The sequence below is a fragment of the Cyprinus carpio genome, chromosome B6, assembly GCF_018340385.1.
Source record: "Cyprinus carpio isolate SPL01 chromosome B6, ASM1834038v1, whole genome shotgun sequence".
NCBI lineage: Eukaryota > Metazoa > Chordata > Actinopteri > Cypriniformes > Cyprinidae > Cyprinus > Cyprinus carpio.
This window is the reverse complement of record NC_056602.1, coordinates 24,507,691-24,533,224: the sequence shown is the minus strand read 5'-3', so window position 1 is coordinate 24,533,224 and position 25,534 is coordinate 24,507,691. Positions and strand designations below refer to the sequence as shown.

Genomic DNA, 25,534 nt, shown 5'->3' with positions numbered 1-25,534 from the left:
GAGTGCAATGAATCACATGCATGTTGAAGGATGACACTCAAATGTCAGATTTCAGTAGCTTGTGATCCACAAAACGCTTACATTTATATCTCATTATGCTCTGTGCAGTGTCTCTAAGAGGCCAATCAGCATGCTATTGTGTATGGAATATGGCACTCGGTCAGATGACTGATGTAGCATAGAATACAATTTCATAGAGTTATTTATTGAAAAAGATAGCCACTGTATAAAACAACCTGCTTTGCTCTGGATCTGAGATGAGATTGAGACTACCATTAGCAGGAGTCAACAGCAAGAGAGGGACAAGAGTCATCGAGGGCCCTAGACTACTAGATCATTCCAAATAAACAAGCTCTGTACAAAACCTAGTCAACTGCCTACCTAGACAGCTTTTCCCCTCGTTTGGCCAAAATGATTGCACTTTTCCTTAAATAAGAAAATAATCCTATAATGTATAGAAGCCTGTTTCAAACAAAAAAGAAAAAATGAAAAAGGTAAGTGCAACTTTTTTTATCTCACAATTCAGACTTTTCATCTCAGAATTGTGAGTTTATGAACTAAATTGGGAGTTAAATGCAGAAGTGCAATTTCTTAGTAAAGGAATTCTGCATTTATATCTCACAATTCTGAGTTTATGCAAAAAAAAAAAAAAAAAAAAAAAAAGGCTGAATTGTGAAATCAAAGTTACAAATTGGCTTTTTTATTTTCTCTTCCCTGGCAGAAATGGGTGCTCAGTGAAAATGTAAATTGTCATTTTTAACTCAATACTGAAAAATGTTATGAAAATAGTATGGTACTGTACTATTTTTGCCCAACATTTTTTTTGTGCAATGAATTTTTAAGCAGTGCACATGAATCGAAGACATCTGTCTACCGTTTGTTCACACAGAAAAAAACATTTAAAACAGCACAAATGGATGCATACATTCCATGTGACATCCCCTGTAGGAGACAGCACACAAGGTTTTGGAGCAAAGCTAAAAATCTCGAACACATGCTCCCTAAAATATTTTCAGCTCCCCTCCTCAAAGCCAATATGTCTCCCTGCAGGAGACAGTTAAATCCAAACATGTCAAAATCCCATATTAGTGCTACGCTAGTGCTAGTACTAGTGAGGACACACTGACTGGATCTGAACCGTATATATATGAGTGGATTTGAAAAGATGAATGATTAGAGCCGTGGAGGTTTTGCTGACTAGGCCCAAAGCCTCTCTAATGGAACATAATGCACTGCACTGTCACACTGCATCACATCCCAACAGATGGGATAACCGTCGTCCTACTTTGCTCCATCTTTGTGCCTATTTCACATGAATTGCTCTTTTCCCTAAACTGTTTGGACTTAATAGGTTATTTAAATGTGCAAATGCTCAGTGTTACCTATTTTGAGGTGTCTGCTTAATGAGGATAAGTGTTGCAAATCCACATGGGATGAATATCCTAGACAGAGTGATTTATAAAATTAGCTTTTTCATACATCTTCTAATTGCATCTTGTATCGTGCAAACATTTTTAATCTATCCAAATGTTTAATAAGACCGAAATTGAATTGACCTTTCATATTGCTTTTCTCACACCCAGAGAAGCTTCTGAATTCTTGAGCCATTGGACTGCATCAAGATGATGAAAAAAGCCAAGGTTTTAGATCCAACTGCTCCCGGGCAAGGTGGTAAGAACAATATAATTGTTCTCTCTCCCATATGGCAGGCTGACACCAGCACCGAACCTTGTCCAACTGCTCTATTACTGAATTACTGAAACAAGAAATCCAGCCATGTTCTCCATGAAGACCAGCTAGAGAAACACATGGTGGAAAAAACATCCTTTTTTTTTTGTAATTCATTCTTTCTCTTTCTTAATGGTCACTATTCCCAGAAGATGTCATTTAGTTAATACGTTTTCTTTGTATTCATAATGATGAGAGTATAGCAATGGAATTTGACACACTTGATAGGACATGGGTCTCATTTAAAAAAAAAAAAAGTTCTACCACAGTAAGCAGCTGCGTTAAAATGCAATGCCGGATTTTCCAGATAAATCTAATGACCTCCTCTCCATGGTAAAGTGAATAATATATCTGTCCCTGAGGGGTTAGAAGAGCGAGATAAAAGCAAGTGTTGAGGCTAACCTAGCCACACAAATTTATTTAAACACACGATGATCAAACAGCTGGTTAAAGTAGTAGGTTGTGGGTTTGGGAACTGGCCACTGTGCACAAGATGCAAATGAAGTGGAGGCTGTGAATGTGGCTTATGCAATCAGAGCCTTCATCAGTGCCTAGTGCGCCCTTCATGTGGAAGCTCACTAAACAGCCTGTGAGCATTTGTTGTCATTCAGCGAGGGTTTCTTTGAATCGTGTAACCATGGATGCGAAGGACAACCATCAACCAACCAGAATGTAAAGTGCCTGTGATGTGGAGGACAGTAAAAGAAACTGGACCAGGCTGGGATCCACCCCGTATGCACAACAGCTCTTGCATTTCATTTCATCTTTTTATGAAAATCCACCAACTTATCATTTATTTTCTTTGTTTATTTCTATTTTTTTTCTCACTTGCTTTATTTATTTCATTTCCTTTGAGGAGGGGGTTTATTTTACCTTATTTAATAATACATTATTATTCTTTTTTTTTTTCTTATGTTCATTATGAACCCCTCCTTTTTTACAATCATGAGTGATAATATGTGTCCCCAATGACAACATTTCTGCCCATTTTGGCCTGTTTCATACTGCAAACCGTAAAAAAGTGAAATGTATAACTTAAAACTTCTGATATGAAAAAAATAGTTCTTTAGAATATACAAAACATTCGGTGTAGCAACCAGACAAACGCTGGAGGAATGTTAATATGTTAAGTTCTCTGAGGCGATTTTCACTGCAATCGATAACTGTGATATATGCATATAACTGTATAAAGTGTGAGTTTATGGTGTGGCACGAGACGTGACAGTAGTGCCGTGAGCGGATATCTCTGTGGAACGATGTTGCTATGAAAGTTGCTAAAAGAATCAAGTATTTAGCCATGCTTACATCACCTTGATTCTGTCACATTTACTCAATAGTATGCTAACTATGAAATGTACATCAAACCCGGCTTGCTTCTTTTCACGAGGTGTGAGAAGTTCACTCATGTAATTTATATTACTACAAAAATCACATATTTGAAAATTCTGTGTTTCTAAATTGGCCTATCGTATATTTTCACCATTTTCAGCACGCGTACAGCTGAAATATGCATTGTGCTGAAACTCGCAGCTCCACAATAATCACCTGATAATGTACAGTAGGCTATGCTGTGTGAAACAGGTTACTTTTTCACTTTTATTTCCTTCCCAGTTTGTCTGCTTTCTCTCTAGTCTTGTCTATTGTAATCTCACATTCAACCACTTAGTGGTTTGAATAATTATGTTTTATTGGTTTGACCTCCCCGTCTTTTCCCCTGTCTTGTGTTTTTGTTTGTATTTGTGAGTAATTTTGTCTTTCGTTCAAACCTGACAAAGAAAAAATGCCAGGATTCACAATTTTGTGTTCTCCTTCTTTGTTTCCCCTTCCTTCGTTGCTGTTGTACTGTAATGTTGTGTCTATACTGTACTAGGACTGGAAATTCTACCTCTCAAGAGACAAGGTAAGGTAATCGAATGACAGCAACCTGAACATCTGCATGCATGTCTTGATAACCAGTATATGTTCATATCATATCATATCACATCATAACATAACACATCACATGTATCAAATGTTACATCATAATATCAAGTAATATATCATATCCATTATATCATAATATCCAGTCAAATAAGCAAAGAATTCACACCAGTGGGCTATTTATAAAATGAATGTTCAGATTGCTGTCGTTTAAAGGCACAATGAAAAGATTTGAGCAATTTTATTTTCAATGTTGATGTACTGAAACATGATGGGATGTTAAGAAAATCTTATCTCTTACTTAAAAATAACCAGTAAATGTTTTAATCAACTGATCAATATAATATAATATAATATAATATAATATAATATAATATAATATAATATAATATAATATAATATATCATATCTGTATAGATCAGTGGTTTAACCGGAGGTGTTTGTTGGGGCAAATTGTCACATAAATGCTAGGATTTAGTACAGTTAATTATAATATTTACTGACCAAAACCAATTGTTTTATATTTTTTGTGTGTGATGTTTCATATTTTTGCTGTTTCATTTTTCTTCATTAGTTTTTTTCCCCTCAAAATTGATATACTGTTTATTTAGCTGTATATGCCTAAGAAGTGTGACAAAATGGCTTACCAAGACAACAAAATGTTCAAGTGTGTTCAGTAATAATGGTGTAAATTTAGGACATGACAATAGATAAACTGACGTTCAAAAATACTACCTACTTTAAGACATATTCACCAGAGTGAACACTGTGACAACTAGCCCCGGTTCAATCCTCTGTTAATAAATTTAGACATGAATCTGCAAATTTAAAGGAAATCAAGAAGGAAATTATATTTGGTGAAAATATCATTGTATGTCTGAGATCCCCACTTAAAAATATCTTATATTATGTACAGAGACTGTAAAATGTTTTTCAGTGTATAGAGTACAGTTGTGCAGATGATTAATCAGCATATGTTACGTCACTGTGCACCTGCTGTGTTGTTTCCCCTGATGTTCTGACACTGTACCCTGAATGTGAATCCTCTCAGGCATCAAACGGAGATCTAAGGTTCCCGGTGTTATGATTACACAGTACATTGAGAAACTTCCTGAGGGGATGACAACTCCAGACTTTACACGTAAACCCATCGCTTTAACCATTCAAGAAGGTAAGCACATTAAAAGAGAAGAATCTACAAAAGTGAAAGCAAATATGATTAGAGGCGACAGTTGAGAGCTAAATGATCCTGGATGTGAAATTAACAAGCTAGGAGCACGTACAGAGGATTACCACACAGATTTACTGCCCTTAATGTCTAAGCTGCGCAGCTACACCGACTTAACTTACGCAGTGCATGAGTGATTTATCAAGTTTGCTGCTAGTCCCCCTGCTTTAGCATGTGACCACGGCTATATATGCACCAAGGGAAAGAAATCAAATAGCATATATCCCATTTCATGCTAGTTTGAAATGCACAGAGCAAGATCACAAATGTGTAATGTACTGTATGTCTTCATTTATGTTTTTAATGATGTGTAACCTTTCAAACTATGGGTTTTTGCCCTCTATTTTCCCTGTATCTAAACCATTTCTGCAATACAACCAAGAGTGTCTCTTGAAAAACAGCACATGTTCATTTCTAATAAGAAATAAAGAAAACATGGTATGATTTTACAATAAGTTCCCATTAGTTAATGACAGTAAATGCATAAACTAACAATGAGAAATACATTTGCTTTTGTAATTATTATTGTTTGTTAATGTTCAACTGTTCATTGTTAGCTCATGATAACTTAGGTCCAATATTCTGAAATATTGCTAGTTCTGCACACACTTGATACAACTTCAAAAGGTCCATCCTGGGATGCATTTTAAATGGTCAGTATGTATATACAGTATGCTGGGCACTTGTTGAATTATTAACATTTTAGTTTTGTAAAGAAATTCACACAAAGGCTCAATTCATACATTAGTTTTATAGAATAAATGTATTACACAAAACTAATTTTAAGCATTTAAGCATATACCATAAAACATTTTTCAAAATGGAGATAAATAAACTCAGTTAAGTGAGTCCAAACTTTTGAGTAGAAGTGCACCGGAACACATTCTCTGGTAAATATTCCAACATATCGAATATTCATTGGTAAAACATTACTGTTAAAATCTGCAATTAACAGCCCGAAACACATGTGACACACTAAATAACAAGAACAACGAAGTGAAACTTTTTTGAAAGTTCTGCTTAATAAAAATGTATTTGTACAGGAAAACTAGCCATTTTTAAAGCCAAAGTGTCTGGAAACCCAACACCTACTGTATCCTGGCGTAGAGCAAAAGGAGAAATGAATGATCCCCAAAAGTTTCAGAACAAATATGACCCAACGACTAATGAACACACTTTGGAGGTAAGCACAGGTTTTTAGCTTCACTTTAAATCCTCTTCTTAACATTTAAGGTGAAGTGTGCAATGGTTTAATTTTAAAATACCTTCTCATATCCCAGCTTAATGAAGAGACTGTAAGTAGGATGATTCCTGCAGAAAGTGTAAACTCTGTTGCCCTGTGCCATCAAAGCATTGCTTGCGTCAGTTGTTTGAGCAGGCCAACACAGCATCATCGTCACAACCAGCACAATTTTGGGGCGGGACTTCCTGTTTGCTGGGTGGGGGGGTCAGGATACCTGTATGGAAACAGTCCTTACTTACTGTTTTCTTTAGCAGTTCATTCATTAAACACTTCACCTTTAAATGTTCATTTCATTATCTTTGTCTTTCAATTATTGCCCATGATTCATCAACACAACTTATTTTTCATTTACTTTTACAGATACCTCAAGTGAGCTGTGATGAAGCCGACACTTACAAATGCTATGCCACAAATGAATATGGAAAAGCTGTTTGCCCTGTTATCCTAAATGTAATTGAGGGTAGGGCACACACATCTTAAAATCCCTACTTGTTTGTCACTTTCATTACAAAGTTTTTATTCTATCCACACAAAAAGTAGAACTCATACATGAAAATAACTGCAAAGAAATGATTTTCTTTTTCTTTTCAGTTGGATTCAAAAAGAACAAAGAATTGCAAAAGGCTGAAGCAGGTAAGATTATTGTAACCTTTTGGTAGCTGATTTTCTTCACCTTAGCATGGCAGTAGATCATAAAGGAGAAAGATTTAATGGGATACTTTGAATACTTTGACATTGAATATGGCACACATAAGCATTCATTTTCTTCTGTCTGTTGATTGCATTTTGAAGCTCCAGCAGCTGACCCAACAGAGTTTAGAAAGATGCTCAGGAAAGGGTGAGACATTTGTTTCCATTACATTACACATTAATGCCATGTCATATGCAGTGCAGTTTCTCTTTAGGCTCTATTTATACAGTGCGTCTGATTCTTGCCATAGTTAATTAGCCCATCTCATATTAAAACACCAGTCACGTTAACCCAGTTAAGTGCTAGCATTTGGCCTGAAGTTCATATTTGTCATTACAATCTTCTTAAAGTGCTGGCAAAAAAGTTGAGGAGAAAAAGGAAGGTGACATTGACGACTCTGTATGGGAATTGCTGCTGAGTGCTGAGAAGAAAGACTATGAACGCATTTGCATTGAATATGGCATCACTGATTTCCGTGGCATGCTGAAGAAACTGGCCGAGATGAAGAAGGAAAGAGAAGAGGAGCAGACACGGGTAAAGAGCTGCCAAAATAACAGAAGGTTTCTCAAAAAACTGCTTTCACATTTTCATGACTGGATGCACAAATCTGGAGACCAGTTGTTATGTTTTGTTTGTTTTACTGCTTTAGTTCATCCAATATCTCAGTAATCTCAAGCCCATTGAGGTGAAATCTGAGGATGCTGCATCTTTTGAACTGGAAATGGTGCTCAAAGACCCCAACAGCCGCATTTTTCTGTATAAGGTGAGAACTGCGAATCAGAGGATGTGAAATGCCAGTGAATAAAAAAAAAAAAAAGATGTGACTAGTACAGATCAATGTTAGTTACAAATTACAAAAACTTATTGAGCCCTCATCGTATGTGATAATCAACAAACAGCCACTTAAATTTGGTTCATGTCAGTATTTCAGTATTATTTCAGCATCTATTATAGTTTTTTGATTAGTTTTTTTTTTTTTTTTTAATTTTAGTTAAAGTTTTAACATTTTTTTTTGTCATTTATAAAAGTTTAAATGAGTTTGAAGTTTGTTCTATCTAATTTTATTTCAGTGAATGTTTGTTTTAGTTTTTTAAAGATTTTTCTTTGAATTTTTTTCTTTGACTGATGCTTCATATTGTATACAATAATATCTGAAAAAGAACCTCCCTATTCAGCTATCATAATTCAAAGAGCCAGTCTTAATTTTTTATTTTTTTTTCTTATTTTTCTATATGCATCATGAACATTAATCACAGTTACTCTTTCCCTTTTGTTCAGGACGGCATCATGATTCCATTCAGCAAAGACGTTGAAGGCGAAATGAAGCACGGTCTAAACAAAGTTGGCAAGAAGTACATCTTCACTGTAAACAGTCTCAATCCAGAAGATGCCGGAATCTATCAAGTGGATGTTGAGGGTGTCAATATCTTTTCAACGGATTTCAAGAGTACGTTTTTTTACAGCACATTTGTCTATTTGTCAGTTAACCTCCTGCCGAGAAGACCAGCACGAATTCCCATACCTGTCTAAGCTGCCTTGGTGTTTCTCTGGCTGGTTAACCAACATAAAAACACCTTTACACTGGATGTGAGCTGTGCGCCGTTATGCCCCAAAACTACATTGATCCCATTATAATCAATAAAGCTGTCTACACTGGAAGCATCTGTTAGGTAGCACACCGGACACTTACATCAAAGTCAGCGTGTGATGTTTCTGGTCTACCAATATAAATTGCTTCTAAACATGTATACACAGTTGTAGCAACACTAACATTATAATAATATTTATATGCAGTTTTTAACTAATGTATTTCAATTGAAAATCAAGCAAGTCGTGCTGTTTAAGCTAGTTAAAGAGCCAAGTGGAGACACCAGAATTTAAAACCAGCTTTGCTGTTCTTTTCAGCAGTGCTTTTACAGAATGCATAATGACATGGATTGACCGAGGTGTGTTTATCCATATTTAACACAGTTCCCCCTGTGGAGTTTGCCCTGAAGATTAAGGAGGTGACAGCCCAAGAGAGAGAGGATGCCATCTTTGAGTGTGTTTTAACTCAGCCTGTTAGTAAGATTACTTGGACCCTAAAAAATACACCTCTCTCTAACAATGAAAAATATGAGATTACTTGTTCTGAAGATAAACTGATCCACCGTCTGAGAATTATTGATTGTATGCCTTTGGATGCTGGAATATATGCTGCTATAGCTGGCATTAAGTCTAGCAGTGCTTGGCTGATTGTAGAAGGTAAGTACAACTTTTTTTCATTTAGTAGAAATAGGTCCTACTAATAATAATAATAAAAAAAATTTATAAATAAATAAAAAATTAATCAAATTAAATGCATAATGCTGATTAATTAAATAAATTGCACATTCATCATATATCAGTTAATTGCACCTCACATATACAATACCTGTATCCATTTCTTTTTTCTCCTCAACACAAAAGAAGATATTTTGAAGAATGTAATTAAACAGTTTCTGGTTCCCATTGACCTTTTTTTTTCCATACTATGGAAGTCAATGGGGAACAGCAACTGTTTTGTTACCTACCTGGTCTCACAGCAAATACGTCCCTCCAAGTAAATTTCTGCAAAACTGTAAAAATGTACCTACAGTATATGTACGAATCACTGCTGTTTCCAGTTGCAATGAACACTAGAGAAAATATGACAACTTTTATTCCTTTTCACACAAAGTATGATTTGGAGGTCCACAGTTTTGATTAATAAAGCCTAATTTTCACACAATTACTTGAGGAATATTATGTTATTAATTAAAAACAACTTTAGCATTTGAAAACGGCAACATTTGAAAACTGATACTTTGGTAGCAGGTAATATTATGTTATTAATTAAAAACAACTTTAGCATTTGAAAACTAGCTTATATATATATATATCTATATTATATATATGTGTGTGTGTTGTGTGTGTGTGTATGTAGATGTATGGTATGCAGTACAGACCAGTTTGGAGTTACTATTTTTGATGTTTTTGAAAGAGCTCATCGGCATTTATTTAGATCAAAAATGCAGAAAAAAAATGTAATATTGTGATATAATTATTTAAAATAATTGTTCGACAATTTCTGTGATGCCAAGCTGAATTTTTAGGATCATTATCACATGATCCTTTAGAAATCATTCTAATATGATGATTCATTATCAAAGTTGGAAACAGTTCTGCTGCTTAATATTTTTGTTCAGAACATGTGATACTTTTTTTGCATAAAGTAAAAAAAAAAAAAAGAAAGCTATGTTTTTAAAATATAAATATTTTGTAATAACAATATACACTACTGGGTCAGTAATTTGGGGTCAGTATTTTTTTTTTTTTCTTTCTTTTTTTTAAATAAAATCATCCTTTTATTCAGCAAGGATGTGTTAAATTGATAAACAGTGATAGTAAGAAAATATATATTAGAAATATATTATTAGAATTTTTTTTTTTTTTTTTTTAATAAATGCAGTTCTTTTTAACTTTTTATTCATCAAATATATTAGACAGCACTCCAACACTCATAATAAATCAGAATATTAGAATGATTTCTAAATGATCATGGTGATAGATATGTTACATGTGACACTGAAGGCTGGAGTATAATGCTGAAAATTCAGTTTTGCATCACAGGAAAAAATTATTTTATTAAAGTATATCAAATAGAAAACTATTATTTTAAGTTGTAATAATTTTCACAATATTTACTGTTTTTTCTGTATTTTTGATCAAATTGCAGGCTTGATGAGCAGAAGAATCTTCTTTCAAAACCATTAAAAATAGTAATGTTTCCAAAACTTTTGGTCTGTACTGTATATTATATATATATATATATATATATATATATATATATATATATATATATATATATCTTTTGTATTTATATCATTTTTGAGGTAGGTTTAGGGGTTGGGTTTGGTGTATGGGATATTTCCAACACAATAGAGCATTAACTTGTAGCGACACCCGGATATTTGCATTATGAACCACTGCAATAAGTACCTGAAGCAACGTAATAAAAACACAGCAATAGGTGCCCATATCAACGTAACAAAAACGTACATATTGAACCTTCATTTTAGCACCACCCAATGGACGTTTCACTTTTAAACTACCTTGAAACATGCAGTAAGGTACATAATAGTGTTGCAGCAATGTACTAGAGGCACGCATTTCCTATGAGACCAGGTTGCTTGTTACCCACATTCTTCCAAATATTGGAAGATATATTACTCAAACAGGTTTGGAACAACTTAAGAGTGAGTAAAATATGACTAAATTTTTATTTTTCAGTTAACTATTCCTTTAAGTCATTATATTGTTTTTATTTCACCATTGCATTATTTCTGCTACAATTAGTTGTACTAAATTAAGAGACTAAAATAATTTAATTGCATGATACACTGATTAAATAATCAATTACAAATAATCACAGCCCTTTAATTAGAAAATAAGGCTGTCAATTAATTAAAAAAGTAATCAAATTAATTATAATTTCTTGATTTGTATTCAGATTAATAACAAATTATAGCAATATACTGTCCACAAATAAAAGACTACCTAATTAACATCCATTTTTTTTAAAAAAAAGCCCACAAATAAAGACATTACAAAATATGTCTTTGAAGTCAGTATATTGTGTATTATTTTTGTAATGTGTTATTTTTATTTTATATATGTGTAATACATCCTGTAATTTTATTAACTTCAATTCAACATAAATCTGTATGTATTATTGTATCCACACCAGCTGACAAAGACCCTGCAACAAAGGGAAAGAAGAAAGCCCGTAAAACCACTCATGCAGGTGGTGGTGGTGAAGACTTGCTGAAGATAGCTGCTGAGCAGGCAGAGAGGAATAAGAAGGAGATAGCAGAAGCTTTGGAGGCTGCTAAGAAACTCCGGGCTGAAAGAGAGGCAGTAGAAGCTGAAGATAAAGCCAGAGCTGCGGCTGAAGCCGAAGCGGCAAAAGCGGCAGCACAAGCGGCAGCACAAGCGGCAGCAGCTGCTGCAGCCACGGCTGCTGCTAAAGCTGCACAGGATGCACTTGCCGCAGCTAAAGCCAAAGGTAAATCTGAGGCTGAAGCTAAAGCGGCAGCAGAAGCAGCTGCCCGGGCTGCAGCAGCTAAAGTCAAGGCCAGTGCTGAGGAGGAGGCCAGGAAGCAGGCTGAACTCAAGGCCTTAAGTGAAGGTCTAAGTGCTGAGCAATCTGCTGCGGCAGGGGCTGCGGCAGCTGCTGCGATGAATGCACAGGCAGCTGCTGCAGCAGCAAGTCTTCAGAAGGCTGGAGCTGCAAGTGGAGTTGGAGGTGATGCTGCAGCGGTGGTAGGAGCAGTATGGGCTGCAGGAGCTACTGGACAAGCTGGAGGAGCTGGAGGAGCCGGAGGTGCCGGTGGAGCCGGTGGAGCTGGTGGAGCTGGAGGAGCTGGAGGAGCTGGAGGAGCCGGTGGAGCTGGAGGAGCTGATGGAGCCGGAGGTGCCGGTGGAGCTGGAGGAGCTGATGGAGCCGGAGGTGCCGGTGGAGCTGGAGGTGCTGGTGGAGCTGGAGGATCTGGTGGAGCTGGAGGAGCTGATGGAGCTGGAGGAGCCGGTGGGACTGGAGGAGCTGATGGAGCTGGAGGAGCCGGTGGGACTGGAGGAGCTGATGGAGCTGGAGGTGCTGGAGGAGCTGGAGCTGCTGGTGGGGCCGGAGGAGCTGATGGTTCTGGAGGAAGCGGTGGGGAGGGAGGAGATGGAGGAGATGGAGGAGACAAGAAGCGTCAAAGAGCAGGACCTCTTGTACCAGAGACTGTCGTAGGTAAGGAATTATACAAGGAGACATTAAATATATCCACACTATACAAACCCCTTCTTGCTTTTATTCCTCATTTTAAAAATATGTACTGTAACATTTCAGCAGTGATTGGTTCTTACAGAAAACATACAGTCTAGCAAAGCAGGCCAAACTTTCAAACAGAACATACATTGTTTATGTACAATGCCATTCAAAAGCAAGATTTTTTTAATGTTTTTGAAAGAAGTCTCTTGACTGACTAAGGCTAAGGCTGCGTTTATTTAATCAAAAATACAGTAAAACTAAAAACAGTAATATTACAAAATATTTTTACAATTTCAAATAAATGTTTTCTATTTATTTAACTTATTCAGCAAAACTGAATTTTCAACAGCCATTACTCTGGTCATATGATCTTTCAGATATTATTCACAATCCAGTCTCACTGCATAATCTATTGATTTGGGTTAATGGTTTTGCTGCTTAATATTTGCATAGTATTTATTTGCTTAGTATTTATTTGAAGTATTTGATAAATGTATTAATTTCTTGGTGAGTAGTGTTTGTATACAGTATATGTATGCATGTGCAACACATATGCACTCCATTCAGCAACCAAATTGATACCTGTTTATTTTTTACAAAATTTATATTATGCATACCTTTTTACAAAACTGTTATTACCTTTTTTTGAAGCGTCAACAGGTTTTGTAAAAGAGCTTTGTTTTGTGCAACATCCTCACACAACTTTCTGTTTACTTATAAGCTGATGTTACACAACACACCTACATCCTAGAGGTGTTTTACTGTAGCTCAAGTGGGAAACACTCACAACACAATCAATGCACTGCACACCCTGTGCTGATTACATCAAAAATCATGATAGGAAACTCAAACAGACCCAGCACAGTTCCAGATGTGAGCATGGAAGGGGAAGCCAAGGGCCGTACTCATATAAGACAAGGCCCACTGATACCAGACACAGTGACTGGTAAGAGTGTGGGATGAATACACTTAATCCATCACATCTATATTAAAATCATGTGCTGTGATTACAGAAACTAAATAGTTTACTAAACTAAAAAGTGTCTTTACCATTAGAAATCAACAGCAACACAAATAGCTTTTACTTGAATGATTGATAAAATATTGATCATGGGAAAGACATTTCAAGTAACATTAACAACCTATTTAATTTTGTTTGAATAAATACTGATTAAGCATGATTATTAATTTTAAGTGATTAAGAGTGATTTATATATATATATATATATATATATATATATAAAATACTTTTAACGTGGCGGAGACAGCGGATTGCTTAAAAATATTAGCACAACTAATGTAATTTCCAATAATATGAGGTCATCAAACTGAATTATTATTTTTTTTTTTTAAATACATCAAATAATTATTCTTTTTTAAAATTTTCTTTATCATTGAATGTTACATAAAATCCATTAATAATTTTAGCTAAATGTGCTACTCGGTTTGTCTGTCTTAATCGTTTGTTTGTGTCATTTATTTGTTGTTTATGTACCCATTTTGTGTCGAGTTGGTTTGTCATTGTTTTTCAGTGTCAGTGTGTAACGTTTCAAAAAACTATGTGATTATTTGGTGTCCATGTTCAGTGTGTAACGTTTCAAAAAACTATGTGATTATTTGGTGTCCATGTTTGTGGTGCTGTGCTGGGTAGCCCCTCCCACTGTGGAATCTCATTGGCTACATGGAATTACCCTGGTAACATATTTATGCATTTTCCATTGCATGGCACAAAAAGCAATAGGGTGGGTGGAATTACCCGGCATGGCACAAAAGCAACAAAACTGCAGAAAATGGAACCTTGAAAATGTAATTGTTTGCAATGTTGTGTTGGTTTTTGTCAGTTTTTTATTCTACATGTTCTTTCCAACCTCTTTATCATATTAATGTCAATCTTCAAAATGCATCACCGACTGACCAAATGGCATGAATGAGGTGGAGGTAACCCATCAGATAAAGAAAAACCAGCAGGGTCTGGCAAACCATCAAGTTCCGGTAATCCATCAGGTTCCGGTAATCCGTCAGGTTCCGGTAACCCATCAGGTTCAGGAAACCCATCAGGTTCTGACAACCCTTCAGGTTCCGGTAACCCATCTGGGTCCGGTAGCGCTTCAGGTTCTGGGGACCCACCAGGCCCAGGGAAGCCACCAGGTCCCAGAGGCCCATCAGAGGGCGGCACTGAAGGTACAGAGGAAGAAAAAGGAGCTGAAGATGAAAAGGACGAGTCAGCTAAATCTAGCAAGCGTTCAGGCCGTAAAAAACAAGACCCACAGGTTCCGGAGACAGTTGTTGGTAAGAGATGTTTGAAGTTGCACTGAATAATGACATTGCATCCATGCAAATGTCAAAGTCATTCTGTCATTCACAGATTAACTGTGCAGTCCCTTGTAGGAGTTTTTGGTCTTTTTCAGACACATCATCTGAACAATAAACAAAGTTATCCAAACACTTCCTATTCCTAGTAAGTGCATTATTAATCAGAAAACTTCTTTAATTGGACGTGGGTGGTTATAAAGCATTTAACTGTTATACTGCAGCTTCTTTGAAGGATTTAGGTCTTTTTTATTTAATTTAGGAAAGGAAAGGACATGATATGTGGCCAAGTATGGTGTCCCATACTCGAAATTTGTGCTCTGCATTTAACCCAAGTGCACATACACAGCAGTGAGTAGTGAACACACACACGGAGCAGTGGGCAGCCAATGTTGTGGTGCCCAGGGAGCAGCTGGGGGTTCGGTGCCTTGCTCAAGGGTCTCACTTCAGTCATGGTATTGAAGGTGGAAGAGAGTGCTGGTTATTCACTTCCCCCACCAACAATCCCTGCTGGACCGAGACTCAAACCCACAACATTTGGGTTACATGTTTTACTCTAACCATTTTGGATCTTAATTCCACAGCACCAAACATCATACAACATAATTTGGGACTTGCTGGATAACTTTCTATTATTTTTTTAAAAAAATTTTTTCAGTTTCATTGTTCTAAGCACTCATTTAAAGATTATACCCTTGGGTCCAACAGCTATAGAACAGGCTTTGTAAGCATATGCATATTCCTATCAGTTTCTTGGACATAATGTGCTTGTTGAAACATTGTGAAGGCATATCTGATGAGCAAGCTCAAAATAAGTGTAAGGATAATAAGTGTAAGTATAAGGATATATTGAGCAAGGCGAGTTGTAATCAGTAACTTTAACAACCTCTTTAATTAGGTTGATTTGAGTGGGCAGGAAAACGTTTATTTCACATGATGCTAGTGGGCGTTGGATACCTTTGTTTATTAAAGTAATTCAGTCAAAATTACAAAAATTCTTTATTAATCCTTATCCCATTCCAAACCTGTATGTTGTTATTTTTTCTATTGATAATAATAATAATAATAATAATAATAATAATAATAATAATAATAATAATAATAATTGTTTGAGTTTATTTTATTTTTATTTATTTGTGTTAATTGTTTTATAGTATATTGTAGATTTTAGTATATTTAGATTTTATTTATTTCTTTGTTTGAATAAAAAATAAATAAATAATATGGTTTACTTATGCTTCTTTTGTTGTGCTTGACAGCCTGTATGAACTGTCATGGAAGATCTATGTAAAAACCTTTATAAATTAAATTTCAGAATTTACCAAACAATAATAATATACAAGTTTGGAAGGACATCTCTGAGTAAACTATTCCTTTAAATAAAATAAAGAACAAAAATTAGTATGTAATTGGAGTGAGGACCAATTCTTTGTGGAAAACAGTTTATATTTTATTGCAAGATACAACAATAATTGTATTTAAAAAAAATAGTATCCACCCAGTCTTTAACACTAGAAGTCCCAGAGAGCAGCCATTTGGCTTTTCTACCTATAAAACCCGCAGGACAGCCGATGTGCCAGATATTTCTTATGCATTGTGTGTCTGCTGTTTGTATAGATCAGTATGTGCTTGTATTGTCTTCACCAAGCTTGTTTGTCTTGCTAAAGGCCAATCACCTTGCTCACTAATCAGAGGAACCAGGACATGATAAGATCTTAATAAATGCAGCCAAATAGGACTTCACAACCTTTAATTACGAAAAGACAAATTAAAGATTTTATATGCATTAGAAGACATGAAAATTCCAGCAGAAGTCATTCCAGCAAGATCTTTAATTTTCAAAACACTTGGGGTTGCAAGAAAGTGACTAATCAGCATTTACCTGGAGATTTTAAAGCAAATTCTGCACAAGAAACAAATTGCATTTGAATGGTATCCAGAGACAGCATGAAATGGTAAAAGCGGGGAAATATTCTTATTAATCTAATAGAAAAGTGACGTTATTTGGTAATACCACCAAAACAAGAAGGTTTCCATTATTTGCCAATTAGTGGTGAAGCTTAATTAGAGTGACTACTAATTCAGAGAATTATCTCAACTGAACAACTTCAGTCAAGAGTGATAATTATGTACTATTAGAACGGAAAGAATGAATGTACAATGCATTTCTAAAATAAGTCAGGTTAAATGTGTACCGGGCATTCAGAAATGCTTCATAACTGGTCTTTATCATCATAATAACGGATTCTAAGAAGATTCGGATTCTAGGAAGTCAGCGCGGAAGACAATGCCAAGATATCATACACCTGATATTTTTTTCCCACACATTTCTATTGACTTTCATTCACATTTAAATGAAAGTTAATGCATTTTAACACATGCTATAAAATATGTATGTCCATGCATACACTACTTACTAAGTGTTCAAGTGTAGAATTGCTACAGTAGACCTCAATTAATGTGTGTGGACTACAACTCAAACATCATGCAGCAAAATGATAACCATGCTTGAATTATTCATCACTAATTTTGTTCACAAATCACTTGCAGATCCTGGTGTTCACTTTTCTGCTGGGCTGGAAGACTGCAAAACTATTGTGGGAGAGGCAGCTGAACTGGTCTGCAAACTTAGCAGTGCTGACTGTAAAGGTGTCTGGTCCAAAGATGGCAATGAGGTATAAAGAATTCACAAGTATATATAATTTGATAAATGGTGTATATATGGTGTATGTGTACACTGTTCTTCATATTTCTCTGTAGATTACAGCCTCCACTGAGGGTATGACTATCAGTAAAGAGGGAGTGGTTCACAAACTGAAAATTGCTAAAGTATCAGAAGAATTTGCTGGAAAATATCGATTTGAGGCTGATGGGCGTAAAACCGAATGTGTGATTGCTGTTGAAGGTTTGTTTATGAATATCTGCTCATTTGTGCCGATACATATGCAAATGTTCCAAATGTCATGTTTAAACTTTTTATTTTTACTTTTTATTCTGTTTGTGTGTGTGTGTGAAGATCCACCAAGATTCAATCCCAAGGAAATTGAAGCATTTGCAAAACCGATTGTGGTCAAACACAATAATAAAGCTACCTTCAAAATTCCATTTATTGGCCGTGAGCCATTCAAAGTCCAGTGGTACAAAGATGGTGAAGAGCTCATGCCAGACTCTCACTGCAGGATTGAGACTTCAGAGGCTGAAAGCCGCCTGCTTCTCACCAAATTACAGCGTAAAGACACTGGGGAAATAAAAATCAAAGTCAAAAATGAGTTTGGCACAACTGAAGCCATTTCTAATCTAGTTGTACTTGGTAAGTACAAAAAGTGAACTAATTAAACAGGCTGTATTTTAAATATGAATGCAGTACAGTTTGGTAACAAACTTACGCTCCATTTTGCCTGACAACTTTTTACCTTATTTAGATAAACCTACCCCCCCACTTGGACCACTGGAAATTGTCGAAGCATCTGCCAACTGCATTGAGATTAAGTGGAGACCACCAAAAGACAATGGTGGTTGTCCTATTAAACATTACACACTTGAGCGTAACCAAATTGGACGCAACACATGGAAAAAGATAGGCCAGATCCCAGGTGAAGCCCACTACAGAGACAGTGATGTTGACCATGGCAGAAGATACTGTTACCGTATCAGAGCTGAGACTGATGAGGGCATCAGTGAAGTGATGGAGACTGAGGATGTGCAAGCTGGCACTAAAGGTAACTAAAAAATCTCTCAGAGTAGCCTTGTGCTAGTGAGTCGCTATACAGACTCGTTTTGATATAAACCTCTGGATTGTCTTACTTTCCAGCATATCCTGGTCAGCCATCTGCTCCAAAAGTAGTCAGTGCCTTTAAAAACTGCATTACCCTGGCATGGACTCCTCCGACCAACACTGGAGGAACCAGTATTTTGGGTTATAACTTAGAGAAACGCAAGAAGGGCAGCAACTTGTGGGGCCTAGTCAATCCACCAGATGAGCCAATCCAAGGTTTGTATTTCACATTTTTACACAAGCTTCTTTAAAGTACTGCATGCTAGCCATGTTTACCTCTTAATTACCATCCACAGCAAAGAAATATCCTGTAAAAGATGTAGTTGAAGGAATGGAGTACGAGTTTCGTGTGTCTGCCATCAACATATCTGGAGCTGGTGAACCAAGTATCCCCTCAGAATTTGTGTTTGCGAGAGATCCCAAAAGTAAGTAATTTCTCAGGTTGCTCATTATCTTCAGAAAGAGAAGAGCAATTCAGCATAAGTATTCTCAAGGCTGTACATTTCGAAAAATTTACTTTGGCCTCCCTTCAAAGATATGCAAAAATAGCAGATTTAGGTCAGAATTTTCTGAGCTTAAATAACAAGCTAATTTGAACTCCTCTTGCACTTCTCCCTGTTTTCTCTTGCAATGCTTTCTCATTCAAATGCTTTCATATCTATTTCCTCTCAGAACCCCCTGGTAAGATCATTGACCTTAAAGTGACAGACTCCACCTACAATACCTTGTCCTTGTCTTGGACTAAACCAAAAGAAGAGCCTGGTGTTCAGGATGAGGCGAAGGGATACTTTGTTGATGTCAGGCCTGCTGAGAACACAGAATGGGATCGATGCAACACAAATGCCATCATCATGACCTCCTACACTGTAAAGGGACTGAAACCAATGGCCATGTATTGGGTTAGAGTGATCGCCATCAATGAAGGTGGAGAGGGTGAGCCACAAGAGCTGGACAACTACATCTTGGCTATGCCTCCTCCAGGTGAATCACCTTGTCTAGGATCAGAAAGATAACTGCCGCTCATTTTCGAAAAAAATTTACTGGCTATGCCACATCATTAACCCAATGTCTTGTTTTTCTTAGTGAGACCGAGATTCACAGATTCTAAGATCAAGAGCTTCATGGTGGTCAGAGCTGGAAATTCTGCACGATTCAACATCAACTTTGAGGTAATGGGCAATACTAAAACCATACAGTACTTTTGGAGATCAAACCAGCGGTTTAGAACTTTAATCACAAAGTTTGTCACTTTTTGGGAGACAATCATTTTATACTGCCTGTTGTGCGGAGGGAAGAAATATAACTGCTGTCGTCCAGAGTCCAGTTCCCCCACCTTGATTCCTTGATCAAAAATGTAGTAGCGACTTGCATCTGCAAATCTTTAACAGGTTAAAAGTCTGGGTGTCATCTTGGACAGTACTTAATCATTTGAAGCTCATATTAACAGCATTACTTGTTCTGCATTTTTCCATTTACAAAATATTAATTGTCTTTGTTCTGTACTCTCAACAAAGAGTACTGCTATCCTTTTACAAGGTGTCCTTGAGTGTCATGTAAGGCACCTATAAAAAAAAAATAATTAAAAAAAGTATAATATGAATATCCATGAGCCAGGCTTTATCATACTCCCTTCCCATTCACTTTTCAGATCATTCCTACTCCCCTCATTTAAACTATATTTTGCATTGGCCAAATGTTTGATACTTGTCCCATATTTCCTTTTTACAGGCTTCCCCGCGTCCTGATGTCATCTGGCTCAAAGATGGTACCCCTGTGTCCAAACGTGCCACTATAAGCAATGCTGAGGGAGGCTCTCAGATCCTGATCCCATCTGCAGATCGCTCTGATTCAGGAATCTATACCATCATAGTCAAAAACGTTGTGGGACAAGAGACCCTCAGTATTGAGATTAGAGTTACAGGTAAAATGAGGGAACCATTGTATGTCTGTGAATCCATCATCAAATGGCATCACCAAATAGAATTAAAAAAATGTGTTCAAATATGTTATCCGAAAAAATCCCAGTCTCTCATTGTTTGAAAAACAGATAGCCATGCCCCCAACTCACACTATTGGTTAAGCCATGTTGCTATGTTGGCATAACAAAGCAATGTTTTGTTAGTATTGTACCACAGAGCCAAAGTGCTTGTACTTTTTGGTGATATCATCTCATGAATAACTTATAGGCTCTACATATTAAGCTAGGACAGTAGAAATTTTTGAAAAACACTAAGCTTCTGTTAACTTATTCCTATTTTAATATAATTAATAATGTAATTTATTCTCTTGATTCTCAAAGCAGTCTTCAGCATCATATGATCCTTCAGAAATCACTCTAATATGCAGACTTGGTGCGAAAAAAAAAAAGTTCTTGTTATCATCAATGCTAAAAACAGTTGTGCCGCTTAATATTTCTGCAGAAACTGTGATGCATTTTTATTATGATTCTTTGATGAATAGAAAGTTTAAAAGAACATTTATTTGAAATAACACTAAAAATCTTTATTGTCACTTTTGATTAAGTTATTGCATCCTTGCTGATTAAAAGTACTAATTTCTTTCAAAAAAAAAAAAAAAAAAAAAAAAAAAAATTTGAATGGTAGTGTAGCTTTATAGATGGATATACTCAACCAAGCTTGCTCAGTAGAGGAATGTATTTGTCATAGGCTTGATCTACCAGTCCTGATAAACTACGAATGATTGTTTTGGTGTAGATGAGCCAAAGCCCCCAGGCCCCATCGAGTTGGATGAAAACGTTGTGGGCACAGTGACAGTTTCCTGGGAACCATCCCCAGACGAGAAACGCGATGATCGCCTGCATTACATGGTGACCAAGAGAGACTCCAGCAAAAGGACCTGGCACACTGTAGCAGACCGTATCTTCAACAACCGTTTCACAGCCTGTAACATCATGCCAGGAAGAGAATACCAGTTCCGTGTGTACTCCAAAAATGACATTGGCCTGTCTGCCCCTTCGGACTCACCAAAATGGCTTATTACATGCAAGAAAGGTTTGTAATACATGGGTGTGGTGATTCAAACTACTAGCATTATTTAAATTCTATCCTTATTTAATGGCAGCAGCTATTTACACTAAGTGTAAGAATGGTGGATGTTATTTTTACTACATGGTATAATGGTGGATACAGTTTGATTTAAGCATAAATAGCGATATATAGCATCTTGTGACAGATTGTGCAAATTGTAGAATCCTATTTGTACTAAAGAAAAAAATATATCTGAGCAGAGATGGGTGGAGTTAGCTATGTAGACTCAATGTAAATGAATTAAAACAGTGGTTTTCAACTGGTTTTTGCTTCAACACCCAGATTTGTGCATTAACTGTTGTCAAAATCAAAAGTATCTGTTAATATTGTTTAATGGACCTAAACTAACACAAGCTAAAAATGAACAGCTGCATCTTATTATAATTATATACCAAACAAATATGCGTTACCTAGCATGTATCATAATATCATGATAACATGTTAGACATATTGCCAAGTGACAGATGAATGTATGCCAAGAATACTGAGTTTGATAGAATGATAACATTGGAAGCGTTTTTTTTTTTTTATTACCCAAACTATACTTGGTTACATTATATTTTAAGTTGCATTCTATTATTTGCATTTAACATTGTTTTTCCCCTGCTATTGCAACCAGACCTATCCAATTTTGGATTGCGACCCACTGATTTTCGAGAATATGCATTCTCTGGTCTTATGCACGTCCTGCCACTAGGGGGTGTTTGTTTACTGTGGACACCCTGCTTGGGTGTCCCACTGACATGTCAAGTGCACAGCCTTAATGAATTTTTTTTTTTTTTTTTTTTTTTTTTTTTTTTTTTTACCAAACTCCTTCTATTCTTGCAGAAAAATTCACACTGAACATCCCAGAGTCGAAGACCTGCAACTTGGATAGTCCCCCGAGGTTTATGGTACCCCTGAAAATCCACACAGCCCCACAAGGCTACGAGTGCTACATGAGCTGTGCCGTGCGGGGCAACCCCACACCCCACGTCACCTGGTACCACAACAATGTCAGCCTCAACACTGACACCAACTACTACATCACTAACACCTGTGGAGTGTGCTCCATTCTCATTCTCAGGGTTGGAGCCAAAGACATGGGAGAATATAAAGTCATGGCTGAGAGCCCGCTGGGAAGAGCAGAGTGCACCACCAATCTCACAGTGAGAGGTAAGGGTCTACATGAAGAACTCACCTCACTCGATGAAAGTTACACCATTAAGCACCTGATGACAGTGGGGTTTCTAAGTTCAATTTTATAAGTCGTACTTTATCTCTAGGCAAGTTTCCCAAAAGCATCATCATCTGCTTAAGTACTATACAAAACCATAAATAAATCTTCAGATCTTTTTTAGTATTAAAAGCTTAATCTTTTATGAAACTCTGCCTTACCAAAGCGCCAGTATTATTATTTTTTTTTTACTATATTCAGTAATTTTTAATAACTTCCATGCCTCTACAAGATAACATAACATATTCAGCAGCATTTTCAAACTTTTTTCATGTTGGGGAGAAAAAATTGAAAAGATATTGGCAACCAATGTGGTCTTTGGACCTGACAGTAACAATGCATTTACTGTACATTTTACTTAATAACAAGCAATTTGTGTGTTGGTTTTGGAAACAAGCATTGATCTATCCATGTATGGGATGATCTTCCATGATCCGCAACACTGTTGGGAATCCCAGCAAATGCCACTCAGAAAAGTTATTAAATGACAATATGAAAACATCTAAATGCTTCTCAATCCAATTTCACAAGGCATCCTACCAATGCACCACTAACTATCTAGTGCAATATAATGTTTCTAAATATATTTCTAAACATATCTCTAGAAATTCTAAGAATAACACTTGGTTAACACTTCTATTTCAGATATTTAAGTGTTTTTACTCACAAAAGTTACTGACAAAGTAAATTCAGTAAGTTTAGAACATTATATAACTACATTAACATGAACTAACAATAAAATACTTCTCATGAATTTATTAATCTTATTTCATTTCATTTCAATATTTATAAATACATTATTACAATCAAATGTTGTATCTTAATATTATTTAATGGACCGGAACTTACTGATTATTGTAACAAATGTACTGTTAAATGCTCGTTAATGCATCAGCTAATAATTGGACAGAATGAATACATCTTAATGCTTCTGAATCCAAATTCACAAGACTTTCTACCAATGCACCACTAACTAGCTATATGATGTATAATGTTTCTACTGTAAATATATTTTGAAATATATCTTCAGGCATCCTTATAATAACTTGGTTTCAAATATTTTTAAGTCATAAAGTCATGAAAGTTACTAAGTAAATTTAGAAGGTTTAGAACATTTTCATACATAACACGGCAAATAAATGTAATCTAACACTTTAACCATATTTTCTTTTCTTTTCTTTCTTTGTTTTTCAGAATAAAACCTTGACATGGGGAGGATGTCAAATCGTTGTTTTTTTGGATTTCAGGCCCTTTGTAGAGCTACAGCAATGAGTATTTTTGCAAAAAGATGGCTAATGAAAATGCTACACAGTATGGCCTTATGAGACAAAAATGGTAGAATCAAATGCATGTGAAAAACTACATATCGTCTTACTTTGTTTAATAGCACAAAAACCTGAAAACATAAAGAAAGAAAAAAACTGAATTGTGCCGCTTGGGTGGCTGATGCTTAATACGCCATGCTTACCTAATCCTGTTTGGCAATGATTTTAGTTCAGCTTAGTTCAGGTTTGGGGGGTTATTGTTCTTGTATGCTATTTATTAAACTATTTATTCTTGGCTTCTGTGTACGTACACTGCTATTTCACACTTTCACAAATTCAATTACACTACAGTATGGTTAAAAAAGTGTAAAGTGCTGATTTCTTGCATCCATTTTTCCTTTTTGCTTGTCTGGAAACGCTAAAATCTGCTTCTTCAGATATGCTTTATCAGCAAAAATGGTTTGGTGTAAATAAATAAAATATTCAGGTTCTTTGAACAGTGCATTTGTGTATCAGCCGTTATTGTACCTTATCGTTACAAATCCATTACTCTGCATATGAATTCACAAAGCACAATGATCCGATTATTAATCCATGATCCTAAGCTCCTAAAATTAATCTAACACATCCATTCATAAAGAGAAATATTATACAGAAGTACCATATAAAGGCATACAGATGACACCATGAAGTCTCACTTATAAGTAAAGCCTAAACATGCTGTCCTTGTTATATTTGGAGTATTTTACTGCCAATACATTTTTTAAATGGCCTGACAGGGTCCAGCACATGTAACATCAGTATGGTGCTCATGTGGAGATGTCAGACTTAAGAGTCACTACATCATGATGATTTATGACCTCTACGTCTCTTCGGATCCATATATGGGCCACAACTCCCTGGCCTGAGCATACCAATGTAACTTCAAACTCGTATCCAACAAGCGCAGGATTTTCAGTCTTGCCCAATTAAAAGTTTATGCATTGCATAAATCATTAAGAATAATTTATCTCCAAAACAATGCCATATATTTACATTAAACATGAAACATCACGTCTTCTAAAACTTAAAATGAGAACTTTTCTATTTTGTTAATATAGGCTAAATTATACTTATATGACTCACACAGAATTTTTACTATGCTACGCACTTATTATGACAAATAAAACATCAATTTCAGTATATTCAAAGCTCTTTTGCATCATTTTGAAAGGCACAAGCTTACCTTTCTCACATCAGAAGGAAGCTGCTCCCTCCGCTGCCGCTGTGCGTTTACTCCTGGAGTTTCTTATTCAG

At 36.0% G+C, this 25,534-nt stretch overlaps 1 protein-coding gene across 4 annotated transcripts in view; it reads left to right on the top strand.

The window, feature by feature from the left end:
* LOC109071677 (immunoglobulin-like and fibronectin type III domain-containing protein 1) overlaps window positions 1–24,740 on the top strand; it is a 28,763-nt gene extending 4,023 nt beyond the window's left edge. Inside the window, exons 2-26 of one of the 4 annotated variants that reach the window (XM_042726424.1) lie at window positions 1,584–1,671; window positions 3,599–3,628; window positions 4,700–4,819; window positions 5,920–6,059; window positions 6,480–6,579; window positions 6,711–6,752; window positions 6,912–6,957; window positions 7,161–7,344; window positions 7,460–7,573; window positions 8,089–8,257; window positions 8,782–9,054; window positions 11,558–12,604; window positions 14,558–14,914; window positions 17,486–17,610; window positions 17,696–17,840; window positions 17,952–18,245; window positions 18,358–18,654; window positions 18,747–18,926; window positions 19,007–19,135; window positions 19,383–19,691; window positions 19,794–19,879; window positions 20,439–20,631; window positions 21,425–21,721; window positions 22,586–22,912; window positions 24,168–24,740. In XM_042726424.1, the coding sequence (XP_042582358.1) occupies window positions 1,623–1,671; window positions 3,599–3,628; window positions 4,700–4,819; window positions 5,920–6,059; window positions 6,480–6,579; window positions 6,711–6,752; window positions 6,912–6,957; window positions 7,161–7,344; window positions 7,460–7,573; window positions 8,089–8,257; window positions 8,782–9,054; window positions 11,558–12,604; window positions 14,558–14,914; window positions 17,486–17,610; window positions 17,696–17,840; window positions 17,952–18,245; window positions 18,358–18,654; window positions 18,747–18,926; window positions 19,007–19,135; window positions 19,383–19,691; window positions 19,794–19,879; window positions 20,439–20,631; window positions 21,425–21,721; window positions 22,586–22,912; window positions 24,168–24,172 (5,058 nt within the window). In that variant the 5' untranslated portion in view covers window positions 1,584–1,622 and the 3' untranslated portion in view covers window positions 24,173–24,740. Of the gene's footprint in view, window positions 1–1,583; window positions 1,672–3,598; window positions 3,629–4,699; window positions 4,820–5,919; window positions 6,060–6,479; window positions 6,580–6,710; window positions 6,753–6,911; window positions 6,958–7,160; window positions 7,345–7,459; window positions 7,574–8,088; window positions 8,258–8,781; window positions 9,055–11,557; window positions 12,605–14,557; window positions 14,915–17,485; window positions 17,611–17,695; window positions 17,841–17,951; window positions 18,246–18,357; window positions 18,655–18,746; window positions 18,927–19,006; window positions 19,136–19,382; window positions 19,692–19,793; window positions 19,880–20,438; window positions 20,632–21,424; window positions 21,722–22,585; window positions 22,913–24,167 lie in introns of those variants that run through there. The other 3 variants (XM_042726425.1, XM_042726426.1, XM_042726427.1) reach the window with 3 other exon arrangements.
* The last annotated feature ends 794 nt before the right edge of the window (window positions 24,741–25,534 follow it).